The 26603-nt window shown below is 43.0% G+C and overlaps 2 protein-coding genes across 5 annotated transcripts in view; both read left to right on the top strand.

Annotated features, from left to right (window-relative positions):
- The first annotated feature begins 872 nt into the window (after window positions 1-872).
- On the top strand, window positions 873-14723 carry malt3 (MALT paracaspase 3). 3 transcript variants are annotated; one of them, XM_042110108.1, is made up of 15 exons: window positions 873-1060; window positions 2671-2807; window positions 2907-3031; window positions 3199-3346; window positions 3524-3699; window positions 3947-4043; window positions 4662-4697; window positions 4903-5106; window positions 6715-6910; window positions 7180-7248; window positions 7359-7489; window positions 9090-9239; window positions 10488-10642; window positions 12011-12127; window positions 13297-14723. In XM_042110108.1, exons 2-15 carry the CDS (start codon window positions 2678-2680, stop codon window positions 13615-13617), a joined length of 2055 nt encoding a protein of 684 aa, XP_041966042.1. In that variant the 5' UTR covers window positions 873-1060; window positions 2671-2677; the 3' UTR covers window positions 13618-14723. The 3 variants fall into 3 exon arrangements, with proteins under 3 accessions (XP_041966042.1, XP_041966041.1, XP_041966043.1); XM_042110107.1 differs by having other exon boundaries at window positions 7174-7248; XM_042110109.1 differs by having other exon boundaries at window positions 874-1060; window positions 2700-2807; window positions 7174-7248.
- A 765-nt stretch (window positions 14724-15488) lies between these two features.
- Window positions 15489-26603, top strand: part of LOC121723904 (FERM domain-containing protein 5) — a 107135-nt gene continuing 96020 nt past the window's right edge. For both annotated transcript variants that reach the window (XM_042110112.1, XM_042110111.1), the window contains exon 1: window positions 15489-15834. In XM_042110112.1, coding sequence (XP_041966046.1) covers window positions 15733-15834 — 102 coding nt within the window. In that variant the 5' untranslated portion in view covers window positions 15489-15732. The remainder of the gene's footprint in view (window positions 15835-26603) is intronic.

Genomic DNA, 26603 nt, shown 5'->3' with positions numbered 1-26603 from the left:
TCAGTTACACGCAACAAGTTGACAGGGTTATGGTGGTTGTCACTTTCAACAAACACGAGTTGTTGTTCACCAAAAGGTTACCACCACCACCACCAATAAGTAAATAACAACAACAAAGCAATATGCACTGTTATGTTTAATGACTTATTTGGTGGCTCGATCTTTTCTATTTGTGTTGCTCTAGCCCATTATTATTGTTGGTAGGCTACTTTTATTCTTATTTATGGGCAATTCCACGGAAAATGGACTTTTTGTCACATCCATAACGCCAGTGAAATGCCTTGGTTTTTGTATGATGTGAATGATAACATTCATTTTTTGTGCATTTTTTCTCATTTACATTTATCAGCCAAAAATAGCAAATGCTCAAATTTAATGTAATCATTCACATCATACCATACCATAACATTTTATTGGCGTTATATGTTACAAAAAAATGAAAATTTCCATGAAATTGCCCTATAACAACAACAGCAACAACCAATTATTATTAGGTTATTAAGCCTATTATTAGGATATTAGCCTGGCCTATCAGTAGTGATAGATCAGTAGTGGCCTATTCCTTGATCCCTGTCTCCACCATCTTGATAGGCTGTAACACAGTAACAAGAGAGAGAGAGAGAGAGAGAGAGAAGATTGTATCTGTGTTGTTTTGTTATTTGTTTTGTTATATTTGCTTTAGCAAATTCCATTGACATCTACATTTAAATTGAGAAAGAGAGAGAGCGAGAGAGAGAGATGGTAAAGTCCATAAAGTTTTGTCTGATGAAATCAGTTGTTTTTCCTTTAAGAATTCAAGAGAACGTCAGACCACATGTTACGTCTAGGCTACTTGCTCTGTCATTTGAACCTGTAGGCTCTCCTATTCGAATCACCACGGTAGAGAGTGGGCGTGATTGTTCCGGGCAAATGGTTTTCCCTTCATGAAGTGAGTTTTGAGCCTGTTAATTTAATTGTGACAGGCAAGTGGTTGTCATTCTCCATAGTGTCGGGGAACGAGTCAGACACCCGAGGATAAGTTGCTGCCATTTGTCAAGAGTTACGGTGGTCGACATGGCAGGTAAGTTAGCCTACATAATAAAGGGACAGGAAATACCAGTAAAAGAAAGAAGACTGAGTTAAGAAGTTAAGCGTAGGGCTATTTAGTAGGCTAGTTGGTTATGGCAATGAAGACATACATAGGCTATGTATTAAACTTAACTGTGCTCATTCACTGATCGTTTGCGCCAGCTTCTTTGCCCCCCCCCCCCCCTGTTACACATTCTAATTGTAGGCTACTTGAATTTCCCCTTGGGGATCAATAAAGTACTATCTATCTATCTATCTATCTATCTATTTAATGAATAAAATGCATCTCGACAGTGAAATATGCGTATTGCCTATCATGCCTACAATAGTAGTAGTAGTAGTAGAGTAGTAGGATTCGGTGGAACGTGGAATTTGATTGTAGCCTATGTAGCCTAAATATGATGTTAAAGAACTGCCAAAGGCCTTACTGAATAGTTTATTTGTCCAGCGAAATTAGTTTTGTAATTGTCGGTCATTCTCGCAGACGTTGGACAAGAAAGTGCTCCGTAGATCCCCAAACCCAAGTGTAGTCCTTGCACTTCAAATAGCCTAATACAGAGAGGTAATATGCGATCTACATGGCAGTTGACACTTGACAGAGTAGGCCTATGTCAAAAGCTGCAGGTAGGCTATAGTTTGTGATAGCCTATGAAAACCATCATCAACTGCTGTCGCTTATTTTGTTAGTTTTAGGTAGGGTGGAGGCTACACGCAAGTAAACGTATCCACCTCTGAATTTTCAGAAATAGAGTTTATCCACCTCTTATTAGAGTTTATCCACCTCTCAAAAGAGTTTATTCATCAATTGCAACTTTTAAAATAAAAAATCACACTGTAGGCTATTATCCACATATGCACTCATCAGCACTATAGAAATAATTTAATAACCTCTACAATCACCATACTCTGAATGTCTTTTTAAAAATTCAATACCGCAAGGCGCAGTCCACCTTACCGTGATTATAGAATTCATAGTTTGCCCACCTCTGATTTTACTACTACACCTCTAGATTTAGGGCATGTTACAAGGCTATCCTGAGTCTCGTGGTTGCACTGTAGCATAGTCAATCTTGACTGATTGAATGACAATACCTAGTATCAACAACACCTAGGTCAAACGTGCAAAAAGGAAATCACACATATATTAATAGATCACAATTAACCTCTGCAACTCAAGTGGACCACAGCCTCTGTCTCTTAGTATGCCTATTATATTTCATACAAATATGGAGGTATGAAAATGTACTTTCCCCCGTCTTTCCACAAGAACTGTTCTCAGGTCTTCCCCACTCAAGTTCTCAGGTCTCCCACTCAAGTTCTATCACTCTATTACATGCACAGTCTGACTTTTTGAAGTGGAATATGTCTGCCTGTAAATTCAAATTGTTTGTTGTAGACAAAAGGTATCATTATGTTGACTGCTCAAACACAAACACACACACACACACACACACACACACCCCTACACCCCTGCACTCAAGCATACCCACGCCCACCCAGAAGCAAACAATGTCTCCTATGTAGATGCGTATATGGTGCTTTCATGTGTGAGTTCAGAAGCACTTGGAAAGGAAGAATAAGTTGTTGTTGTGATGCTCACAGGGTGTACATGTCCTGTCCTTATCCCTCAGCGAGCCATGGTGCTGGACTTATGCTAGACTCTCCCCAGAGGAACACTGTTTCTGTGGATGTCCCACACTACCTGGTCTATGAAGAGCTTGTGAAAAGAATGATTGGCGGTGAGTAATATCCAGAGGCTTACGACCAGTCACACACTACAGTGTTGTGGTCACCGAGTTTGGGTCGTTACATCCGTCTCTCCTTTGCGTGATTGACAGGTATCGTTATTGTGGCGCCTCCCGTGCATGCGGCCGTCCCGCCTAATTACCCGGTCACCTTGAAGATTCAAGCGGAGGGGCATGGCCGCCTGGCTTACCAGTGGTTCACGTTTAGAAATGATGAGGTATGTCTGTGAGGCCGTTGCATAACGTAAATTTTGCCGTATACCACTTTTTATTAGAAGATGGAATCGCTTCTAAGTCATTAGTGAATTTTTTTTTGCAGAAGCTCCTTCATGCTATTCTACGTTCACTAACTGATTTATTATCTCCCTTGAACGGAATGCTGCAGATCATTGAGGTACCGAATGGGGCTGAGGCAAAACTGGTGGTTATTCCCCAGAAGTCTCAACGCTATGTGTGCCGTGTGAGCGACCATCACTTCAACTATGTATTTAGTGACTGGATCAGGGTCGACGTCCTGGACAGTCCATCCTCAGGTATGGTCCATGAGTTTATCAATTAGTTCATTAGCATCTCAGATGCAGCTTTTCTGGATATTTCTTTGTGCTTAAGACAAACGATCATGCTCACTCTCTTCTCTCTCTCTCTCTCTCTCTCTCTCTCTCACTCTCTCTCTCTCAATCACCTCCATGATTTCTTTTTTTATGTGGAAGGTCTCCCAATAAATTGGGATGGGTCACCCCACATTGTGGTCCACCCCAAATCCCAAAAGGTTAAGCCAGGAAAACAGGTGACCCTAAACTGTGATGCCTTTGGCATACCCCCTCCTGATTACCAGTGGTACAGAAATGGCATCATCATAAAGGACAAGACAACCAAGGCACTCCAGGTATGGCTGCTCTGTTGACGGCAGCTTGGGAAATATTTACACAAGCGGCGCTGAGGTCATTGAGTTTGCTCGCTCCACACCAATATATCTTGCGGTTTGAGCTGGCTGTTAGTCATTTATCCATCAGCAAGCTCAGGCTTGGTATCTCGTAACCGTGTTGAAAAGCTGGTTAATATTTAACCATGGTTATGCTTTGTTTGGCCTGGTGTGAAGGGCAGAAGCATGAATATTTTCTTCTTTTGGACAGATTGACTGTGAGAATGCTGAGAATGCCGGTTCGTATCTCTGTTGTGTCACAAATGTAAACGGGGAGTCCTGGACAGAAGCAGCCGACGTAGAAATCGGTAAGACACAATTTCTGACCCAATATTTTTAAATTGTATGCCAGAGGAATGAACCAGAAGTTATTACTGGAGTAACTTGGAACAGACGTTCTTCAAATGTTCAAAGTCAGTCAGATCACATCAGAACTGACAGCTTTCAGTAAACACTGATTTACTCCTACTAAAATCATGAACACACGGTGTAAGAGCCACTTTCAAACAAGACACAATGGAAAGTTTTCCATTACTGCCCACTGGTCCTAGTGAGCGTGTGTATCCCATGAAGCGGGGTTTTCCGCTCGTGTGGAAGACCCAGAGGTACTTCCCCTGTTTCTTGAAGCTGCAGAGGCAGAGGAGCCAAGATTGTGTTTAGGTACAAAGTGACTGAAAGTGAAACTGTCAGTCTGAATGCTGACTTCCTCTTAATATATTTATAACTTTTTTTTGTGTGACAATTACTAATTGAATTGAAATTATATTTTTCAAAGATTATTTTGACATACCAAAATGTTTTGCATTTTGATAACGGAGATGTAGAGACTTTGGTGAGTCTAAATGGAGAATGCACCATGAGACTGCAGTGTGCTTAGACATATTTTTTTTGTGTAGTTATTCTCAATTCCTCTTTCCTCCCATTAGTGCCTCTTGACCAGCCTCGTGTCTCTCGGCCTACAGGTACTGTTTGCCTCACTATCCCAAATCAGTGCTAAATACTGACAGCCAATGTAACATTTTAACAGCAACATCAGCATTGTAACAACAATCTGTACTACTTCTTTACTCTTGTACACTTAAATAGTTCCTCCAACCTGGGGCTATTCAATGCAGCAGTTTTGAGCACCGAGTCTCATTTCACACAGGTTTTGTTGTTGTTTTTCAGCGACAGGCAAAGTGGCTCTCCTGATAGGGAACTTGAATTACTCCTGCCACCCCCCACTCATGGCCCCAACCATGGATGTGTATGAGCTGGCTCAGCACCTCCAGCAGCTGGACTTCAGGGTGGTGTCTCTCCTGGACCTCTCCAAAAAGGAAATGAATGCTGCCATCGAGAAGTTCCTGCAGCTGCTGGACAAGGGAGTGTATGGTGAGTCACAATGCAAAGGCTTATAGGAAGCTTATGGGAAAATCAGCCATTGGAGGGAGGAAGCCTTTAGGATAACTGCTGTGTTTTGATTACAGTGGCATGAGGCCCTTGTCAGTGACTTGATTACCGTTTCCTTCATACCATAATTCTCTCAGCTCCACAAGAACAAGAATTTTGTTCAGTAATGTGTGCAAGTTTCTGTGTCAGTTTGTCCCTGCAAACACATTGCCACTTCAGCCAAATCCATTTAATAGGGCTAGGATATGCTGAGTGTAGTTAAGCATGATAATATGCACACCCAAATACATGCACACACACACATACAAACACACACACACACACACACACACACACACACACACACACACAGGCAGATCGTCTGAACAGTGTGTACAGTATGACTACCAGTTTTTTTTTCTTTTTTGTATGGTATATTCACAACTTTTTTTTTCCAGTCATCGTACCATAACTGCAGAGTCACAGGCTTTTGACGCATTGGTATCGACTGTGGGGAGAGTGTGGTTCAGCCCTGAGATAAGTGTTGGAAACGAAAAGCGTGGGTTTGCGACATGCCTTGCTATGTTTAGCCATTTCCGAAGCCCTGTTGCACTTTTAACCCGGCAGATTTATAGTGTCACTGCAAAGGGCATTTCACTGAACCATCTACATGGCCTCCCCTCCTCTCAGTCTGTTTTTCAAATTGTGAAAGAGTCATCAGTGTCTGTTTTGAGTGAAACTAGCATTTAAAGAATTTATTCTTATGACTCATGAAATATGGGGGGATATTTCCCCCCTTTTTTGAAAAAAGAAAGTTTCAACCATAAATGACAATCTGCTTTGACTAATAATTTATTTTGAGAAACCAGCGTACAGTGTTTTAGAAAGGAATCAAAGTCCCTTATTATTACACTGAGACAATAGTTGATCTTTGTCTGTTACAACTAACACATTACAATCTTGTAAACAAATGCACAGTTTAAAAGATATCCAGTTTCATGCCGCCTACTGCTACCAGCACAGACTTCACTTTTCACTTGTCTAGTTTTTACTGTGTGGTCAGATTTTTTGACACGGCAGCAAACATAACCAGGAAGTTCTTTTGGTCTTAAGTGTCTTTGATCACCTATTTGATGCAGCACTGCGGGCTGCGCACATGCCATGACCTCTTTTCTTTGCTTACCAGAGGTCCTGAGCATGGCTGTGCTTGCTTCCCCTTCCTCCTCCACTTCCTGCCAGGGCTTTGCTGTATTTGTGTTTCACTGGATTCATTCTTTTCAGATCGGTTTGAATAAAATGAGGAACACTCTTGTTCCTACACACAAATGCACTTCTGTTTTTTTCTTTATTTAAATGTTTCTCAAAACTAGGGTGCATTCATTTTTTTCTGGGTAGTAATACATTATGTTCTATGTAAGAACTAGATTACATGTTGTTCCTGCTTTCGTTCTCCTGATGGCCTATCAATTTACCGCAATTCAGAAAGGAAAGCTCTCTGAGCCTAAACAATGGAGTGGAGTGCACAATCCAGGGATGTTGTCACTCAGCTGATTGAATTGAATTCCATTGAATTGTCCACTGAGTAGCGATGCATTGTTGTGTTTCCCTCAGGCCTATTCTACTATGCTGGTCATGGGTATGAACAGACGGGCAGGAACTACATGGTGCCCATTGATGCACCACGTCCCTACAACACGGGGGACTGTGTGTGTGTGCAGCGCATAATGAAGATGATGCAGGAGCGCCGCACGGCTCTTAACGTCATCCTGCTGGACACCTGTCGCAAGTGGTACGGAATGGACAAGAGGTGAGCCCACTGCATTATTGGTGTTTTTTCATTGTTATTGTTTCATAGCTGATGTTTTGGTAATTATTTGTTCTATCTGTTTTATCTATCTGCTTTTATTTACTATTATTCATTTTTGCTTTTGTTTAGGTAAAACACACTGAATTACCCCTGTGTATGAAATGTGTATAATAAACTTGCCTTGCCTTGTAGAGTATTTACCTTATATTGTATCAGAATTCATAATAGATCTTGTCTCTTGGGTGTTGTGTTATGTCTTCAAGGTACAGACAGCATCTCAATGTCTCAGAAATAACGCCATTGGCACCACTGGGCAACACCGTGTATGGCTATGCAACGTAAGTGTATAAACGACACATGTGCATAGGTTATACATATTGCACACATACTGCAATCACAAACTGACATGTAGATTGACATATGGCACTCACATGTTCCCATCCCTCAGGTGTGAAGATGCTGAGGCCTATGAGGTGCAGGACGCCAGAGGCAAGAGTACAGGAATCTTCACCAAATACTTGAACAGGCACATTCTGCAGCCAGAGAAAGTCACACACATCCTGGAGCAGGTTTCTGAGGGTATGAGTCATCAACCATTCCCCCCTGACCGCAACGCAAATTCTGCACCCACACACCCGCCCCCTGCCCCTTTCTCGGCAGGAAATGCTTGCTGTTGATGCTACACATCACAGCAATGGTCAGGCGACAGGCCTTATCAGAGACTTTCTGAGAGCAAGATATTTCCGCGCGTGAGCTCGACCTCCCCAGGCTATTAATAGCTGTGATGTCAGAGCGACATACAGTACCCCTCCTTAGGCCACTGCTTGCTTTCGAACACCTCTCAGCTTGTGGCCATATAGGTAAAGTTTGTTTTCTATTAATACTGAAAATAGTCTCATCACAGTCCCAAAGCTGGTGAAGCCAGACACCAGAAAATGTTGTTACTTGTTTTTCTGTAGAAGGGGCCACTGAAGGGCATATTCCAGAGAGCTTTCACTTGTCAATGTATTGGTTACGTCGCCTAAACAATGTTTACATGTTTGCACTTACAGTACTGTATGTCTGTCAGGGGCCTCTCCTCCTGATGTTTACCTCTTGGATGAATGTCTGGAGGTGCTGGGTGGTCGGGTGGTGTGGGCTGTGACAGCCCCCTCCTGGTGTGCTGTGCACTGTGCTTGTTTGGTTGTTTGACAGGGGGTCTCTGTGGTAACACTGTTTGGCTTTGTGAAACGGAGCCATCCAAACATGTGACCTCATTCTCTGGAAATTCACACTGGGCGGCGGGGAAATCTGAGAAGCCTTGACCTGAAGAGGACAGCTGCTTGCTGCTCTACACACGTTACAGCCCCCTCCCCGCCATTAGCCACTGTGCCCAGTGCTTAAGTCTCACTCATACCCTCCCGGTCCAGTTCAGCCCCACCCCACTGAGACCTGCCCTGTCTTGAAAGGCCCACTCACACTCACTGGTCAGTCCCCCTGCCACCCTGCTGTCCTCACCCTCTGCCAAACACACTCACACACCCCGTTTGGGACTCGGAGAGGAACACGAGAAGCCTTGATCCCACACAGCTTTACACGCAACGCTCAGAGAGCCAGTGATGAGATGTAGCTCATTGTAAAGGAACTCGCCGGAACAGCATTATGGCTTAGATGAAATGCTTCAGCTCGAGACCTCCTTTTGTATGTGCCAGATGCACTTATGGCTAATTATATCTGCAGGGGTAAGGAACATATCAGGCTACTCTCAGCCAGCGCATTTGACTTGTTTTTGGCCACGGCATGTGCAGTGTATCAGAGCTATTGGTTCCCAGAACCGAGTCCCTTTGAGCCAAACACTGGGGTCCTTTGATCTAATGCATCCTGGCTATTAATCTTTCATCATCTCACCGTCACTCAATCAAGCCTAGTCTGGACAGAGCGTGTTGGTGGTGTGTTCTGCTGCACTTTACAAATTGCTGACAGTAGTGTTGTGCGCTTGCCAATTTAAATAGGTACGCTTTGCTTTTACGTTAAACAAAGGTGATGTGTGTTGAGTGCTAAAATAAGAAAAATAAGAAAATCTTTTTTTTTTTTTTCTCTAATGTCTTATTCAAACGAATGTCACACAGATAGCACCTGTTTTTTCACAGGGTATAAACCTGTAGTCTTGGACTGAAATGTTGATTTCTTCATGTCGTAGATCTGGGCAGGGACCCGCTGGTGATGGGCAAGCAGGTGTGTGAGATCAAACACACACTGAAGGAGCCAAGGGCACTAACGGACCCCGTGAGGACAGCTGGACACACCTGCGAAGTGCGCGTGAGGGACAGCTTCTGGAGGAGTGCCAACGGTAAGGTCACTGTGTCTGTCGTGATCAGTTACCTTGTTGACCACCCCTTCTCTCATCCTGGCGCATGTGTGCGTACAAACACATGCATACACACACACACCCACACAGAAAAACACACTTACAATGTTATATACTGTTTGCTGTGTACTCACTCTCTTTCAGACACACACATAAACATGCTTAGACATATACCATGTGATACAGACATACTCACAGAATAACACACACACACACACACACTCACTCTCACACTCACACACACACACACACACACACAGAAACACAAACTGTCTTGTGACAATGAACTTGTTTACCATCCCTTCTGTCAGTGTGATGTGTACACACACACACACACACACACACACACAAGTGCAAGTACACAGTCAGACAATCATCCTTCCACTTACACCCACACACCCACAAAGCTCTCTGCTAAGCATGTGATACTGAGAGCAGAAGTTACATGTGAAGTAACGTTAAGTACATGAGTTTCTTTTTACTTCATTCAGTTTATGAAATATGTAGAAAATGTCTCTCATCTGTACAGTGTAGTCTTTACAAATGTAGTTTTATTCCTCAAAGTCAACAGGCACTAAAACATTTTAGATTTCAGTCAAGAGATCAAGTAAAAAAAAAAAAGGTTCCTTAGTCAGCATGCATCTTCCTCCTTTCCAAATATCTTCTTCATTCCCGTTATAACCCCCCCCACACACACACACACCGTCCTATTCCTAATAGATGGGTCACATTTGGACAAAAAAAAAAAAAAATCATCATAGCCTGCCCGCCCACGCTTTCCCGCTGGATTCTGCTAGATGGGCCAAGTCACTCCGCAGGCATGTAGAGAAAAGAGTGACTACGTGAAGCATTTAGGGAACTGAAGTTAGTGGGTGCGGACGCGAGGCACTCTCACAACTCCATGTGCTGGCTTTGTTCACACGGTAGCCAGGTGAATAACTTCTTTATTTGGACCGAGCTGGCAGCTTCCTCTTTTTGGGTCCGAATTCCATATTCTATAAAAGACCACGTGTCTGATAGTGAAACAATGCGAATGATCAAACAAAGAAATGAATGTGAAAACTGTATCGCTTGTGCATATTTGATCTGTGCCAAATAGATAATAGTGTTGTTATCTTTAAATGTCTCATGTATTTCTGTCAATGCATTTTAGTATCCTTTAAACCCAACTCTGTCGAAAGATTATTTCTATTTCTATACTCATATTTTTGTTTACCTCGTTTTCTACAGTCTTGCCCAAGAAGGAGCTTCTGGCTTTTCCTAGTGGTGTCAAAGTGGAGCTTAGTTTCTCGGCGTTGTTCTCAAACGTCCTGGTCGTCTTTGCTACAGTGAAGGACACGGGGCCCAAGGCCCAGGACTGTACCGTCATCCTGACAAGTGCGCCGGTGAGCTCAAGTTCTTGTTTTCCTTTTTCTACCATATCTCTTTCACAATATGGTGTTTCTGTTTGCAGGGTTGGGTCATCATGAATCAGTGTTTGTATGGGTTTCAACAGTTTGTAGGCTGTATAGAGCCAAAATGGTTTTGTGGTGCATTATTGGGTAACCTCAAGAACAGTCACTTTCTTTGCTTTTAGCATCTATACAAATAAAATGGATTAAATTATTTGATTAAATGCCATAACACATATCACAAACACACACACACACACACACACACATACACACACACACACAGTGATATGCCTCACAGCATGCGGCCAGCTTAATATCATTGATAATGTTACTTTTCAGCATGATGTAGAATTTAAAAAAAGATGATCCTTGACTAAAGGAAACAGTGTCTTCCTGTTGTGGTCAAAGTTTGTGACGGCAAAACGGTCTGTGGTAAAGCTTTGAGATAGCGTTTGACCAGATTCCTGTTTAAAAGGAATTGAGCACACGTGCTGTAAATTAGGCTTGTTCCTCTTTCCGTTCCATTGTACTGTCACGTTATGCCTGTGAACTGAAAGTTCCAGCGGTTCTTCTAGACTAGAGGTCTCAGTCGGAAGCATCACATTTCTTTAAGTAAAGAGGATGTAGACGGTGCATATAGTCTACAGACGGTGCCATAGTTACAAAAGTACATGCAGTTATTTTGCCTTAAAATAAAGGCTCCAAACTCATCACTACCACTAAATGGCATTGAATTGACATTAAGGGGCATATATATCAATGTTTGGTTTGTGTTGCTTTAAAGAATGTAGACCAAGTAACAATGTGTGCTCAGTGTAGTTCAGCTGGTTGAGCAAGGTGCTAACAGCAAAGTCATAGGTGTGATGACCGATTGAGGACATGTTGAAATGTATACCGTAAGTCTCTGGGCTAAGTGACTGAATTCCTAAATGTAAATGCAATGGTGAGGTGGCTTAGGTTAGACAGCCCTAGAATGGATCATAGTCAGCCTGATCTCCTGAAAATGATCTGCTTTGCAGGAGTCTAAATAGATGGTGTTTGACCTTCTTTGACAATGGAATATAAAAAAATGCAGAGAGATGAAAAAGGAAAGATTCCATCCTGACTTTGACTTATATGTATGCAATGCATGTAGACAGAGTAAGGTGATCTGCTTCGTTACACTTGGTGGTGCTGACATCTTGTGGTGAAAAGAAATAGGACAACTCAGAACTGGACCAAACTCCACAACAAATACATTAGTCTCTGAGTGCACCTTTTAAAATGTTCCTGACTGACATAGAGAGGATACAGATTTTAATCTCATTGTTTTTTTTTATTGTGGTACTTAATTTTGCTGTTCTTTTCCTGCCTGTGTAGGGTCTCGAAGACATTTTCTCTGGGCCGGATCGGTCAGAGGAGTTGGATTCTCTTCTGATGAGTCAATCTGATAACGCTGACTCCACTCTTCGCCTCTGCTGTCTTCAGAGACTTCAGGTGAGTGTCTCATATTAATCGGCCTCAAACTTGTGCTGAACCGAATCCCCTTACGAAAAGAACTTTAGTAATACAATAAGATTTAGTAGTTCTTTGGTAGTGTATAATAATACTATAATACTGATGTTCTGTAACACCTTCTATATAGTGTTGCTATCGCTTATGGGCTCTGTGTACGAGCTTACTTGAAGTCGGCAAACCAGTTTCCTGTTCGTTGACATCGCTGTTAACAAGCACAGTTGTACCAAAACGTGTGCTCACCGAAAATCATTCACTTCTTATTTTGTGCAGCCACAGCACTTAGGCTGGCGTTTTTAAGGAAAAGGTGGAAGCTAAAAATCGCTTTTATAAGGACTTCAAGCCTTAGAGCCACCCACAGACATTAAGACTTGCGTACATTGTATTTCTTACGTTTTGGTACAACTAAAGCACTTATCTTCAGGTGCTTGTTGTCAGGCATGTCAATGAACAGGAAACTGGTCAAGTAAGCTTGTGCATAGAGCCCATAGTACTTCTATAGTATGTCCCAAAATACTATAAGATTCCTATCAGATTACTATAAAATGTTGCCCCAAACTACTATTTGAGTACTATAGTTGTTTCTTGTAAGGGTCTGTCACTCTGGGTGGAGTAGTAGAGTGCCACCTCCAGCTGTTTTCCCTCAGTGCAGTTCTGGTGTTTTCAAATGTTTTTTTTTTGTTCAGTTGGCTGTTTTGTGTCTGAACACGTGTACTTCCTCCATCTAGTTCCTGTAATCGGTGATTGTGAAAGTTTGTCAAATGTGCTCCTTAATGTGGAGTTAATGTTATCAGAGAGTGGAAGTTTGATCATATTTCCGTGGTATTTATTTATAATAAGTAACAATAATTAGCCAATTATGATATTTTGATATGAAGGAAAATTTGTGGTGAATTGGGTGCACTGGATATTCCGTAGTCTTTATTGGGTCTTGACTAGGACTGGCCATGTTATATTATCAGTGCAGCAAAATAATCTAAAACTTTTGACCACTTCACTTGTGGTTGTTATTTCCTCATGGCTCATAGCATGTATGTCCACAGTGATTTCCAGCCACACTGCTGCTGTGTTGTGCTTTATTAACCCACATGCGCTGTGTGTGGGAAGCGGAAAATCTCAGGGCTCACAGACTCCTTCACTTTCCCACACAGACATCCTTGGAGATCAAGGTGGACTTGCACTACATGGACATTGACAGTGGACGGAGACTCAAAGAGAGTAGATCTTTGCCTGTGGGGAAGCCATTGGTTGCGGCCTGTTCACTGAACTCGGCCAGGCCCCCAGGAGCCACAGGGGGGCAACAGGGCCCCCAGTCCTACAGTAGCCGGCCGAAGCAGGGCGAGGCGAGGCTCTCGGCACGGCCACAAACACGCAAGGCGGAGAATGCAGTAGACAGCAGACTGTGGGTTCCATCCACCAGTGGCAACCAGCCAGAGGAGAATGATGAAAGCGACATCCATAATTTTATTTAGGGAATAATGTTTAGTCTGATGGTCATTCTTAAAAAAAAAACAACAACAACATCCAGACAGGATGACAGATCATGTTTTGTCCTGATGGGATCTGTTTTTCAAGAATGACCATAGAAAACTGACTAACATGGACTGTACATTATTCCACTTATTATATGGTTACTTACCAAAATGATAGAAGACATTCCTCAAGACATCTCTTTTTTTATGATTTTGTTGCAAATTCATAGCTTCTGCTGAGAAAAATAGTTATTCAAGCAAGTAGATCTATCAGAAGTTTCAGGTGTTCTGAAAACATTACTGACAATGAATTTCTGTAATGACAAGTAAACAGGTTACTTGCAGAATATGATATGAACATGAGAATTAGATGTACAAAACCTGTTGTCAATGGCAGGTGTCATTGATTTCCTGCCGTGATTAGGTAATATCAGACCTCTAAGGTTGAGATGGCCTATTCAATTCATTGGCACCTTTTTTTGCAACATTTTGAAGAGTCTTATAAAAACTTGATGTCCCTGTCTTTTCTGTGCGATGATATTCATGTATTTTTACTTGGTAACGAACAGAGGGGGAAATCTTGATTACGAACAGAGGGGGAAATCCTGCTATCTCATTCAATGAGATGAGATTTCTCCTGCTATCCTGCTATCTCATTCAATGATGCTTTAATAATGCTTCAGTAATCAAGGACCTGATGAAACATTGGCATTAATGAAGCCTTACATTTATGAAGGATGTTTGGTAGACTACATTTCCTTTTTCATGTTACGATAAATGCCAGAAGTCAGAAACTATCAGGTGTGATTTAAATGTTTTATTTGTTACCGATTTTCCGATATTTCCGATCTTAGATTCGGCTTTGAGTCAGAAATGAAATGGTTTTGATAGCCTACATATTGTAGGCTTGTTTAAGTACATCTCACCTTGGAAAAGTAGTTCTCAGTTTATGTGTTATTTATTTCTTAATGTTGATCAACTGTACAAGGTAATTTTGTCTTTACGTAATGACAGTAAAAAGAAACCTACTTATTTGTTCATTGACGTGAATGAATGTTGTATCTTAGCTCTGTATTTGAGCTTTAATAAAAAAGGAAAATAAATCACTCTACTATCTCCATAAGTTTACTAAATTATGAATTAAATCCTTGTAGTAGGTCTTGTAGTTGTAGTCATCATGAAAATAAAAATGAATTTGCTGAATGAATGTCAATTACTTCGCTTAGCTTACCTCGAATGTAGGCCTGCTAATTGGTCCTTGTAGTAGGATCCTTGCGCAAGTGCACTGGGGTCATTTTGCTCTGTGTCTGCTTGAGCGGCACACCAGGAGGAGCAAGTGAGTAAGTAACGCGGGGCTCTTGGGTTGATTGACAATTCCCTTCAGGTCACCGCTTTTTAGTAGCCTAAACTCTGTGTGGGGAATTTTATTTTATTTTTTGTAAATAATTAGCCTGGCAAATAATGTTACATACTATGTAGCCTTTTATACGCGAGTCATTCGGAACTATACTAAATTTAGGGGTAAAATATAAGCATACAAGTAATCCACTTTTATCATCCTCTGGCAAGCGTATGTAGGCCTACTGACTGATTCAGACCGTGCTGTTCTTTTGTTGGGGATAACACCCCTCCACCACCCGCAAAAGCGACGCAGAATCGGACACCAAAAGCGTCTATCGTCGGCCTGCTCTCACTGGCTATCGCATAACATAAAAGGGGCAACATTCTAAGCTATCATTGGCTAGTTTAAATACACATTTTTGGGGAAACGTGTGATTGGTTTGCCTCCATGTCAATCTCTCGCTTTGGGCCCGCCCATATGCTCAAGTTGCAAGCGGTGAATGGTGAAGAGGCAGGAGGCAACAGTCTGACTGCACCGCCGTGACTGATCCTGGACCTGGATGCGCCGTGCAACCTGCCTTTTCCAGCGCTCAGTCTCCTTTCCAAGCGCAGTGTTCAGCTCATCGGGGAACGATGCTCTGTGTCTGGGTAGAAGAATTCTCCTCTGCGCTTCAGCTGGGTGATCGGAGAAAGTGGTCAATGTGACATTGCTTCTATGCCGTGTTCAGTTTATTGTTCTGGTCCTGGACGCAGACCAGCTAATCGTGTAAGAAGATGTTGAGTCGATTCATGAGTGGCAGCATCAGGAATTTGGACAGAGAATACAACTGCACCGTCAGACTTCTGGATGATACGGAGTATACCTGCACGATTCAGGTCAGTGCAAACACCTGTGCTTGTCATCGCTTGAACTATCCTCAGTGCCACCGCAGAAACCCATAGCCAAGACGACAATAAAGCTTTGTTTCAGACGCAAAGCGACGTGCGCAGCGTTTTAGCGAGACGGCGGGTACCTGCAGCTCACAGGTCCCGCTCTTCCCCTCTTCTACTGCTGTGTGTGGAGGCTACTACGTGACATAGTCTGTATGCTGACAAATTCCACGTTTCTTCGCCTGCTTCATTTTCGCTCTGGGGATTCTCTCTTTTGCCAAATATGTCTTCCATCTAGATACTGGTCACTCGGAGACGATTTATTATAGACGCTTCTCGCCCATTCTGTAGGACAGCGCAATTGACCCAAGCACAGTGATGTAAGGGTCGAATGGGACGGAGGGCTATACATGTATTTGGTGCCTCATACCTTGTTAACCGTTCCCATGAGTGGAAAAGTTTATCGTTCATCGGATAAACGTGACAGTATCTTGTATCTTGACAGTATCTTGACAGTTAGATTTTGAATACTTATCAGCAAATATGTATAGCTGACGGACTGTCAGGTGTCAAGTGTTTTTCTCTGGCCTGCTGAATCTGGTGGTTTCGGACAGTTGATTGTTTTATTACATGGGTTGTCAGACTGTCTCGTTCAATATGTTTACAGCATAATTGATGAGTCAGTGATTCAGGGATTGTACCGGAAAGCTTTCGTCAGCATGCATACAGCTTTACCGGTGACTGTATAATAATTGATTATTTCTTCTGGCTATGAAAACAAAATTACATAGGCCCTACGTTAGGCCACAGTGTGTTCCCATTACAGTAGGCTATTATCTAATGGTACCTATCTAAGCAATGATGGGTAGTCAATGCCCCCACGTGATTTTGATCATACAGATTATTTAGGCTATGCTTTCACATGAAAGGTCTGTCTAAGAAAGAGTTAACAAGTCATGTTGTTAACTTGTAAGAGCTGTGTCCACACCATAAACAATATTGCCCTTGGGGTCAATATCAACTGTCCGGCAGAAAGCAAGGAACCTGATCTGAAATGGGACCCACCTACGTAGATACTAGTAAAGCATTCCATTAATAATGTATAGTTTTGGTCTATTAAACTGCCTAAAGGGAATTGTAAAGGAAAACAATTTAACAGTACAGAATGGGTGATCGACTTCAATCTATTGACTCTGAATGAACAACAGACCATGAAATCAAAGTGATTAGGGTAGTTATAGCTGTACTGCAGGTAAAACCTTATTGACTTGGTGTCAGACAAATTCCAAATGCTGTGACGTAACTAGCAGGAATTATGTTCATAGGGGTACACACAGATACATCAACAGACAGAGGACAGAAAGAACCCCCCCCCCCCCCACACACACACACACAGACACAGAGAGAGAGAGAGAGAGAGAGAGAGAGAGAGAGAGAGAGGCAACCTTTTCCAATCATTTACCCTCAACTTCACAGAGCAATGAAGCTCTAATTTAGTGACTTAGCTTCCCTAGAGGATATTGACATTTATAAGAGTGGCACTAATCGTTCACAAAAGTCAGTTCTCACTCTGCTTGCTCTTTCTGCTTGAAGGTCAGATGCAACAACATCACATCATCTCACCGCTCTGGATAGGTCATTCAGTACACAGGGCCCAGGGTACATACTTCACCTGATAGTAGGCCTATTGGTACATACTGATCCATTGCTGAACATTCAACATACATTCAATGAAATTAAATGATGACATTGAAGAAAATTTGCTAAGTAATATATGAGAGATTCACACCAGTGGTTTGCCATTCTCTCACTGGAAGTACCTGTTGAGGCACATGATGACACGTTAGATGTGTGCTTTTGAGAGAACAAGCCAAAGTGATCCCTCCTAATAGGGATCTTCAGTCGCAGGGGCCGCTTGACGTGCCTTTCATTCGAGCTCCGCCATATCTGGCTTTGAGATGAATCGCCTTTGTTTAGTCTTTTTTTTCCAATGTGGTACTTCAAACAAGTAAAAAAAAGGCTGCAAGACAAAGAAATAGAGTCGAATCAGAATCCATTAGAGTCATCTTCCTCTGCAAGAGCCTCCTTCCCTCTGAAGTGCCTGGAGGATGAGATGGGTCCTCCTAAGACAGCCGAGATTCCCCGCGGGGAGTGTGTGTGTGTGTGTGTGTGGCCTCCAGAGCCGCATCAAGATGCTCCGCTTTTGGTGTTTGAGTGAGGATCAGAGATGGATCGGGGGATTAGGGATTAGGGTTTGGTGGACACACCTGTGTGTGTGAAAGAGAGGGCAGGAGAGAGAGGAGGACAAGGCTGCTACGTTTATACTATTTACATTGACTCATTTAGCAGATGCTTATATCTTAAGCTGCTCACAGAAATGCTCAGCTTCACATCCCTGTACTTCACTGAGATGGACAGTGTAGACTGTTGTGTTATGTTGCTGTGGAGTGGTGTTTGTTAGTTTGTGTGTGTGTGTGTGTGTGTGTGTGTGTGTGTGAGTGTGTGTACGGTTGCTGAGTGACATTCGACTGAGTTGACAGTCATTCAAATTTGCAGTGGCCTCTTAATTTTGAATATGACCGTCAACTCATTCGAATGTCACTCAGCAACCATAGGTTGACATCAGAAAAAATGTGCAGTGTTCTCTTCATTTTTTCCAGAGCTGTATAGATATGTGTGTGTGTGTGTGTGTGTGTGTGTGTGTGTGTGTGTGTGTGTGTGTGTGTGCGTGCATGTGTCTGTAGATGCCAGTGTGTGTGTGTGTGTGTGGGTGTGCGTGCATCGTGCATGTGTGCTGGTGGGCCAGGCAGCGTAGTGTGCTGCTGGTACTAGAGGCAGGCCAGGTGGTCGCATGGCCAGCAGGCAGCAGGTGATTGTGTGTGTGTGTGTGTGTGTGTGTGTGTGTGTGTGTGTGTGTGTGTGTGTGTGTGTGGTGTGCAGCAGCACTGGAGTGCAGCACAGCACAGTGCTCAGATCAGTGAGGCCTGCCTGCCTGCCTGCATGACGTCATGGGGAGGTTTAACAGGAGCAGATACAACCAGCTATCTTTCCTTCTCTCTCTCTCTCTCTCTCTCTCTCTCTCTATTTTCTCTGTCTCTGTTTTTCTCCATCTCTCTCATACACTCTTATATATCCATGATGATCATTCACTCATTTCCCCTGTCTCCCTCTTCCTTTCCATGTGTCTCCATCTATCTGTTCATTTCAAATGCATGCATCAGTCTTTCTCATCCTCTCCTACGACTTTCCCTCCGTCCTTGCAGCTTCCCTTCCTTCTCTTTCTCTTCCATCTCATGTCTCTGTGCTTCTTCCGCTCCCTGTTGCAGTCTCACTGCTGAAAAGATGTGGTTAGGGAATATTCCACCTCACTAGCCAGGCCAGCGGAAGGGCAGAGAGTGTCTTCCCCCCCGTTTAGCGTCCATTCTGGCTCCTCTCCTCCACTCCACCACCAGCTCCAGGCTGGCCAGAACTGCCCCAGGCCTCCACGACACCTAGCAGGGGGAAGTGAGCAGTGCGAGGCAGAACTAGGTCACCCTTTACTCTCCCCAGGCTCTCTCTATCTCTCTCTCTCTCTCTTTCTCTCTCTCTCTCTCTCTCTTTCACTTACTCTCCCTGCATCACTCTCTTTTCTTTGTCTTTCACTCTTCTCTCCCTCTTATCCTCTCTTTTTCTCTATCTCATATGTTTCCCTTTTAGTCAAATTGTCTGTACCCTTATTTCACCCTCACTCTCTCTCTCTCCCTCACTCCCTTTCCCTCTCTCCCCCCCCCCCCCCCTCTCTCTCTCCCCCTCTCTTTGGCTGTCTCATATATCCCATTCCCTCCATGTGCTGTGATTAAATCCCCTCTGGTTCTGTTTTGATTACGGCCACAGTTGTTTCGTTACACCATGTGGTGGCACAAAGCTTGTTATTAGCACCAGAGGGCATTCTCAGTCTTGGCGTTCAGCACGCAGGTGAGCTGCTACGCCGCTTTCACACATGCGTTCCTCTGGGCTCCTCACCTCATCGTCAGGTGTCGGCATCAACAACCACGGTCGGGCAATGACAAAAACAAATCAGGTGGAAAAAGCGCATTGTCATTTTCGTGCTACTCCGTCTCTCAATGACAGCGCTCACAGCAGTAATGTATAAGCTAAAAGTTTTATCTCCTCTAGTAATGATGTATTTCCTCTTTTGAATTGTGGGATGATAGAGACAGCGATGTGGAAGGAGAGATAGAGAGGGGGGGGGCTTTCATCATAATATGTTCTTTCAGGGGGAGAGTTTGATGGAAGTTAGTACTTTGCTCCTGGGCTCCACTCTCTCTCTCTCTCTCTCTCTCTCTCTCTCACACACACACACACACACACACACACACACACACACTCACTCCCCACTGCTCTCTCCTGCACTCTCTCGCCCTTTCTGTGATGAGGTCTTACAGCCCAGCCGATTGGCTGGGAATTTAAAGCCTCCTCACATCTCTAGGTCACATCTGAGTGGCACACGGACCATGGCTGCCTTGCACCACACTGTGTGTGAGTGTGTGCCTGTATGTCTGTCTGTCTATATGTGTGTGTGGCTCTGTGGAATCTTATGTGTACCTGTGTGTGTATGTGTCTTGTGTTTGTACCTGTGTGTGTATGTGTCTTATGTGTGTACCTGTGTGTGTACAGTATGTGTCTTGTGTTTGTACCTGTGTGTGTATGTGTCTTGTGTGTGTACCTGTGTGTGTCTTTGTGCTTGTTCCTCCTTGTGTATTTGTGTGCATGTCCTGTGTGTATGGCTGACAGGACATACAGAGAAAGTTTTTTTTTTAAATGTCAGAAATGGCAACAGAAAGCCGAAGATGTAAGGAGAGAGTGAGAGAGAAAGAGCTGGAAAGACAAGGTACGGTAGACAGACAAACAAACAAACACTCCTCATCGACTGTCGATTCCCCGTCAGAACGGGTTGCGTCTGGTACAGTCGGCGCCCTCGAGCACAGCTTGGGAGTGCCACACCTTTCCTGAGTATCTGACATTCTCCCAGCATCCCCCCTTATCTCAACACCAGCCTGTGCCGAGGGGCCCACGGCTAGGAAGTCATGTGACGCATGTATTACCATGTAATTCTCCAGTGTCAGCTTTTACCCCCTGTGTCAATGCATAGATTGATAATCCTGCACTCAGCAGTCCTGTACCTTGTATGGGCATATTTCCTCTTCTTGTGTGGCTTGTCTCGGATATGTGGTCTGCTGTAGTGGAATCCATAAGGGACCGAACGCATTCGTCCTCTCATCCTGCTGTGGTAGATTTTCGCTCCAAAACTAATTATCACTGCTAATTGCATGTTGAGCTGTGGTGGGTCTGTATCTCGGTGGAGCTGCCTCGCTGTCTTGTCCAGAGACGTGATAATGAATATGCATCTTGGTTAATGGGAAAAGAAGTATCAGGATGGTGTTTTTGCTAATGAACGTTGATTCCTTCCTGAGACGGACAGGAAGAGAGTAAACAAGCTGGTCTGGAGGGCTGGCACTGTCCTGGGCTGCTCTGTGGGCTCCACTGAGGAGGTGGGTGAGAGAGGGATGTTGGCCAAACGTGCATTCCACGTGGACTTTCTTTCTCTGCCTTTCTCTCTCTATCTCTCTCTTACACACTCACACACACACTCACATGGACAATCCTATCTGTGTGACTTGACAGTAGCTTTACAGTATCAGAATCCCATCATAATATTAAATATTTCATCAAAGTTAAATAAATCTAATTGAATGTGTAAGCTATTGCTAAACCTATTGTTTAATAATTGGCATTATGTGTAGAGTTGGAAACTTTCCATAGGAATTAACGGGAATGTATGAAGAGTTTGGTTCCAACATGCTATATCCTCCATTTTAATGAATTTCCATAAATATTTTTTTTTTTACATTTTGTTTTTCAGTTGAACTGTAATTGGGTATTGTTATTTGATTTATCTTTACTCAATCAAAACACCACAACTGTGATTTAATTGATATTACCAAACTCTTCATATGGGAATTAACCAAACTCTTCATATGGGAATTAACAGGAATAAACGGGAATAAACTGGAACAAACTAGGAATAAACTGTAAATTTGTAATATTGCAAGTTAGTCTATAACAGGGAACTAAAATGTAATTGAAAAAAAAACATCTTGCAGCATAATATTAATTAAAACAACCTGATTTAATGCAAATTCAGTTGAATTTCTACCCTGGCCTGTACATATGTCAATCACATGTACACAGCAATCAGTATATACCTACTACAAGATAGGAAACCAATGGTGCGTTCATGCGCATGAGAAATTTTTTATTTGTTTTTCTTAGTGAAAACGTCATTGTGAACGCCATCTCATGAGGGAATAACTGGTGGGAAACTGAGGGAAGTTTGCTAACAGAGTTGCCTAGTTGTGGGCTTGTCGTTACTTGTTGACGGTTAATAACCATATGGTCATATTTTTGTAACAAGTCAACTTCAGACAGTGTTCAATTCTGCTGTTTTTTGGCCAGTTTACGTTAGCCACTTGTAAAAAAAAAAAAAACAGTAGACAGCAGACTTTTTCGAAAACTATAGACCCTTTCAAGAGAGTTCCATTATCAGCATCATAGTTGGCCCCACAAGACTTCCTTTTTAACATTCCATGTTATCTTAATGCTGAGGAAGTAGATCAGGAACCAAATAGAATGTTCAAGCATTGTTTTTGTTTTTATTGTTGAAAGGGTCTATATGTTTAGGCTATATTTATGTTTGATATGAATTACCCAAAATTCCCAGTTAATTCCTGTAAATTCCCATTAATTCTCATAATTTCCTTTAATTCCATAAATGTATCCAACTTGGAATATTCCCAAAGATCCCCACCTTAACTTCCCCATGGAAAGTTTCCGGAAATTTACCAGAATTTTTCCGCCCCTTTGGAACCCTAATTATGTGCTATATTTAGTACAACATTTGCCTTCTAAAACACAGATATAATAAAATCTTTCTCCACTGTTTTTCCACCCTGAACGCGTACAGTACCATGTCGACAGAGTACAGTAGCGCCATGCTCGTGATTAAGCCATGACTTTACCGCTGCGCAGCTCTGTATGCGATCTTCTATGATCGTGTTGGCCATGGCGAAGGAAATTAATGGGTTCATAATCTCCTAGCTCTATGAAATCTTCGTACATTTTCAGAATTGGTTGTGTGTTAGGGTCTGTGTGTGTGTGTGTGTGTGTGTGCGCACATGCGTATGTGTGTGTTAAGAAAAAAGCAAACCAGAGAGAAAGTAAGAGAGATTGAGGAAGTGCTGGTGTGTGCATTTGTGTCAGTGTATATATCAATACTGTGTACATGTGCGTTTGAAAAACAGCATAAGAGAGAGAGAGAGAGATATATATATATATCTTTGTATGTGAGTGTTTTTACTGTATACTGTAGTATGTGTGTGTGTGTGTGTTGTGCAGAGCAGCACATGTGGGGGCAGGAATCAGCGGCCTGAGAAGCGTGTAAAATCTTGCTCATAATAATCCCTGGCCCTTTAAGAAGCTTTATTTCAAGTGGCTCAGGCTTAATATAGGCTGCAAGTAGGATGCAGGATAGGTCTGCGGGCCCGGCGTGCTTATCGGCCCCAACAGGGCTGCTGCTCCAGCATAGAGTTGGTGAAAGCGCCACTTCGCTTCTCTTCTCTTCATTTCTCCTCTCGTCTCTCTGATGATGTCTCTCTGAAAAAGAGCATCCACCCACTAATCCCTCCCAGTAAGGATTCATTAGAGCAACTCTGACAGCTGTCACTGCGCTGGAAGTACTTGGCGAGCGGATTTCCAACCGCTGGATGAGGAGCGAGGAACTTTGATGGTGGTTTGCGATCGTGAGGTTGGATGGTCTGGCTGGCTGTTTTTTGCTGTGTGTGTGGCACAGAGACTGATGTCAGTTCCTCAAGTATGTCATATGCACTGTGTGTCATCATGTCCAGAAATGCATTGAAATGCATAACAGTAGTAAATATATTGTAATGTGGACAGTGTCAATAAACATTGCCATGTCTTCTATGCATTCCTTTATTATTCCTCTTTTTTTTACTGTCATGTCAAATAAGAAAAAACTCCAAATGAAATATATTTGACATATGGCAGTTTGTAGCAGCAGTCTTAGTGTATATTTCAGCAATAATACATGAAGGACCATGACATGTACAGGATATGACATAAATACTGAAGATGTACCACAGTCAGCGATTTAAGTGTCAGCGATTTAAGAAATAGTTGTCAGCAAAATGGTCTATCTTTATTTTCCCTATTGTTTTTCAGTCCCACTCAGTCAGTGAAACACTGCATTTATTTTTTTGTGTTTTTGTTGTAAGTACACAGTTGTGCATGATTACAGTTATGATATCAGGGTTGTTTACCATATATATTAGCAGATTAGGAGGATATAAAGGGAGTCTGTCTCTAAACCAAGGGCCCCTGATAGATGGTACAGAATATTGCACAGTTTCAGGGGAAATGAAGACGAAGCTAATGTTGTTGGATCATGATCAAGGATAGTAAATGCGTTTGTTGTTAACTGGTGGCATTGATAATTGTATCACAAAAGCAAGTGTGTTTTTGTGTGGGAAAGTGTGTGTGTGTGTGTGTGTGTGGGTGGGGGGCGGGTTACACTGCAGTGATGACCTCCCACACACATGCACGCACACACGCACATGCACACACATGTGCGTCCCATCTGGCCCTGTTCATCCCCTTTGACCTTCGTCACTAGCCTCCATGTGATGCTGCTCCAGCAGCTCCAAGTCAGCTGTTCTGCAGTGCACAATGCACCTTAACCTGGCTGCCACTCATTATGGCATGAAAAGAATGACGTCCCACTCATTGAGATATGTTTAGCTAACTGTGTTTAGGTTAACTGTGTGCTTTTATTGTTTACAGGCCTCCAGCACGAATAATTACATGTTCAGTAGGTGTGCTTATATTGCAGCACTGTAAACAGCCTATCTTCTTTCACTGCTTAGTAGTGATGGGGACGAGACCGCCTATGCCGAGTCCGAGTCAAGACCGAGTCTTTGAAGGGTCGAGACCGAGTCGAGACCAAGTCTGTTGGTTTTCAAATACAGTCGAGTCCGAGTCAAGACCGAGTCTTTGAAGAAACAAGTCCGAGTCGAGACCGAGTCCTTTAGGAGTCGAGACCGAGTCGAGACCAAGACCATAAAAAAATGTCAGTTTTAATATTCATAATTTAATATCACCCCAGTTAATAATCAACAGTTAGGCCTACAGACTAAGCTAGATTGGGAATTGTTTAGAGGAGCAGTCTTAACGTCTTAATATGGACTATGCTGACCTACAGACACTCACCGGCAGCAGAGCCATAGAGATTAATAAACGGCTCTGACGGCAGTATCTTTGCATTGCACCATGGGATGTCATTTTCAAATAATGCCGGTCAACATTGCATTTTATTATTATTGTTGTTATGTGTTGTCTGTGTTGAACATAAAAAATGCGTTGGTCTCGAGGACTCGGTCTGAAATTACGAGTCCTTCTCATCCCACTGTGGTCCAAGACCGAGTCTTTGAAGGAACGAGTCCAAGACGAGACCGAGAAAGCAGAAATTGGTCTCGAGACCGGACTCAAGTCCGAGACCGGACTCGAGTACTACATCACTACTGCTTAGTGTCACAAAGACTTTTAGCTCAATTGAAATAAATGAATGGCTGAAGTGAATTGGTAGCTTTCCCCCCAGTGACTTCGTATCGGTTGTTTTCTTCCTTTAGGAATTACTTCAGAGAAAAGCAGAAGGTAGACTACTGTGAGTAGCTTTATAATGGATGTCGAGACTTCTTTTGAGGTGGAGACACTTTAGAAATATTGTGTCTTCAGACCTGACAGATATGTAATTAGATTCAGGAGGTAAACAAATTGGGTTATACTTTTGGGTACTGCAGAGATTCATTGTCTCTGTGTGTGTGTGTGTGTCTTGTTTGTGTGTGCGTGTGTGTGTCCAAGCCTGCCGTGTGCAGATTTGAGTTAGGTCTGTTTGCAGCATTTCAATTCTTTTCCGAGAGAGAGGGAAAGACACTCAATCAAAAAGAATTACAAGCCGGCTCTGACAAGGCTGCCTCAGCTCCCTCCTCTCTCTCTCATCCTCGCAGAACCTCCAGAGCGGCCAGGCACCAACTCGCCTCAATTACGCCACTTACAAAACAACAGTGCTGGCTTAAACCATTTGTCAGGGGCTGCGTCGAACAGGCCCTGTGTCAATTAGATCCCAGTGGTGAGCTAGCCATGAGTTCTGAGACAGGGGCTGTTTAGTGTTGTAGTGTTAGTAATGTTTTCAGCACAGATAGCTGGGGAACCCTTGTTTGGCTACTTTAGAAGATGCTTCCTCCAGCACTGTTTCACCAGCAGTGGTAAGTGGAGTGTGGGCAGTTATGGTTGGCGCTAAAGGATTTTTTTTTTTTTTTGCAAAATCTGGAATAAATATTACGGAAATTATAGATGTGAATAATGGAATAGATAGTAATTCTTAGTAATAATGGGTTACTCAGAGTAGCTGAGGACTCTCCCTTAAAGTTGTTGCAGTGTGTTTGGCAGCCATGTTGAGGCAAAGGTCAGGGAGATACATCTCTAAAACATGGTGTTAGGATTTTAGGTTTTGCCACAGTGACCTCCAATCCACACTGCCAAAATATTGGGTGTCTGGCTACCCATGAGCGTGTGTGGGAACAGAGGGGTCGTGCTCACTCTGGAGGGTGTCCAGGTGCAGTGGCCCTTCCTCAGAGTGCTGTTGGTCTGTGGTGACTCAGTGG

The sequence above is a fragment of the Alosa sapidissima genome, chromosome 11, assembly GCF_018492685.1.
Source record: "Alosa sapidissima isolate fAloSap1 chromosome 11, fAloSap1.pri, whole genome shotgun sequence".
Classification (NCBI taxonomy): domain Eukaryota; kingdom Metazoa; phylum Chordata; class Actinopteri; order Clupeiformes; family Clupeidae; genus Alosa; species Alosa sapidissima.
Note: the sequence above shows the minus strand (reverse complement) of the source record. Positions and strands in the feature narration are given on the sequence as shown.

Excerpts from the sequence above, each read along its gene's own strand:
- malt3 (XM_042110107.1), top strand. The coding sequence starts at position 2,678 with ATGTCCTGTCCTTATCCCTCAGCGAGCCATGGTGCTGGACTTATGCTA. Across the intron at positions 7,249-7,358 it reads ACCGTGTATGGCTATGCAAC|GTGTGAAGATGCTGAGGCCT; the intron begins GTAAGTGTATAA and ends CCCATCCCTCAG. Across the intron at positions 12,128-13,296 it reads GCTGTCTTCAGAGACTTCAG|ACATCCTTGGAGATCAAGGT; the intron begins GTGAGTGTCTCA and ends TTTCCCACACAG.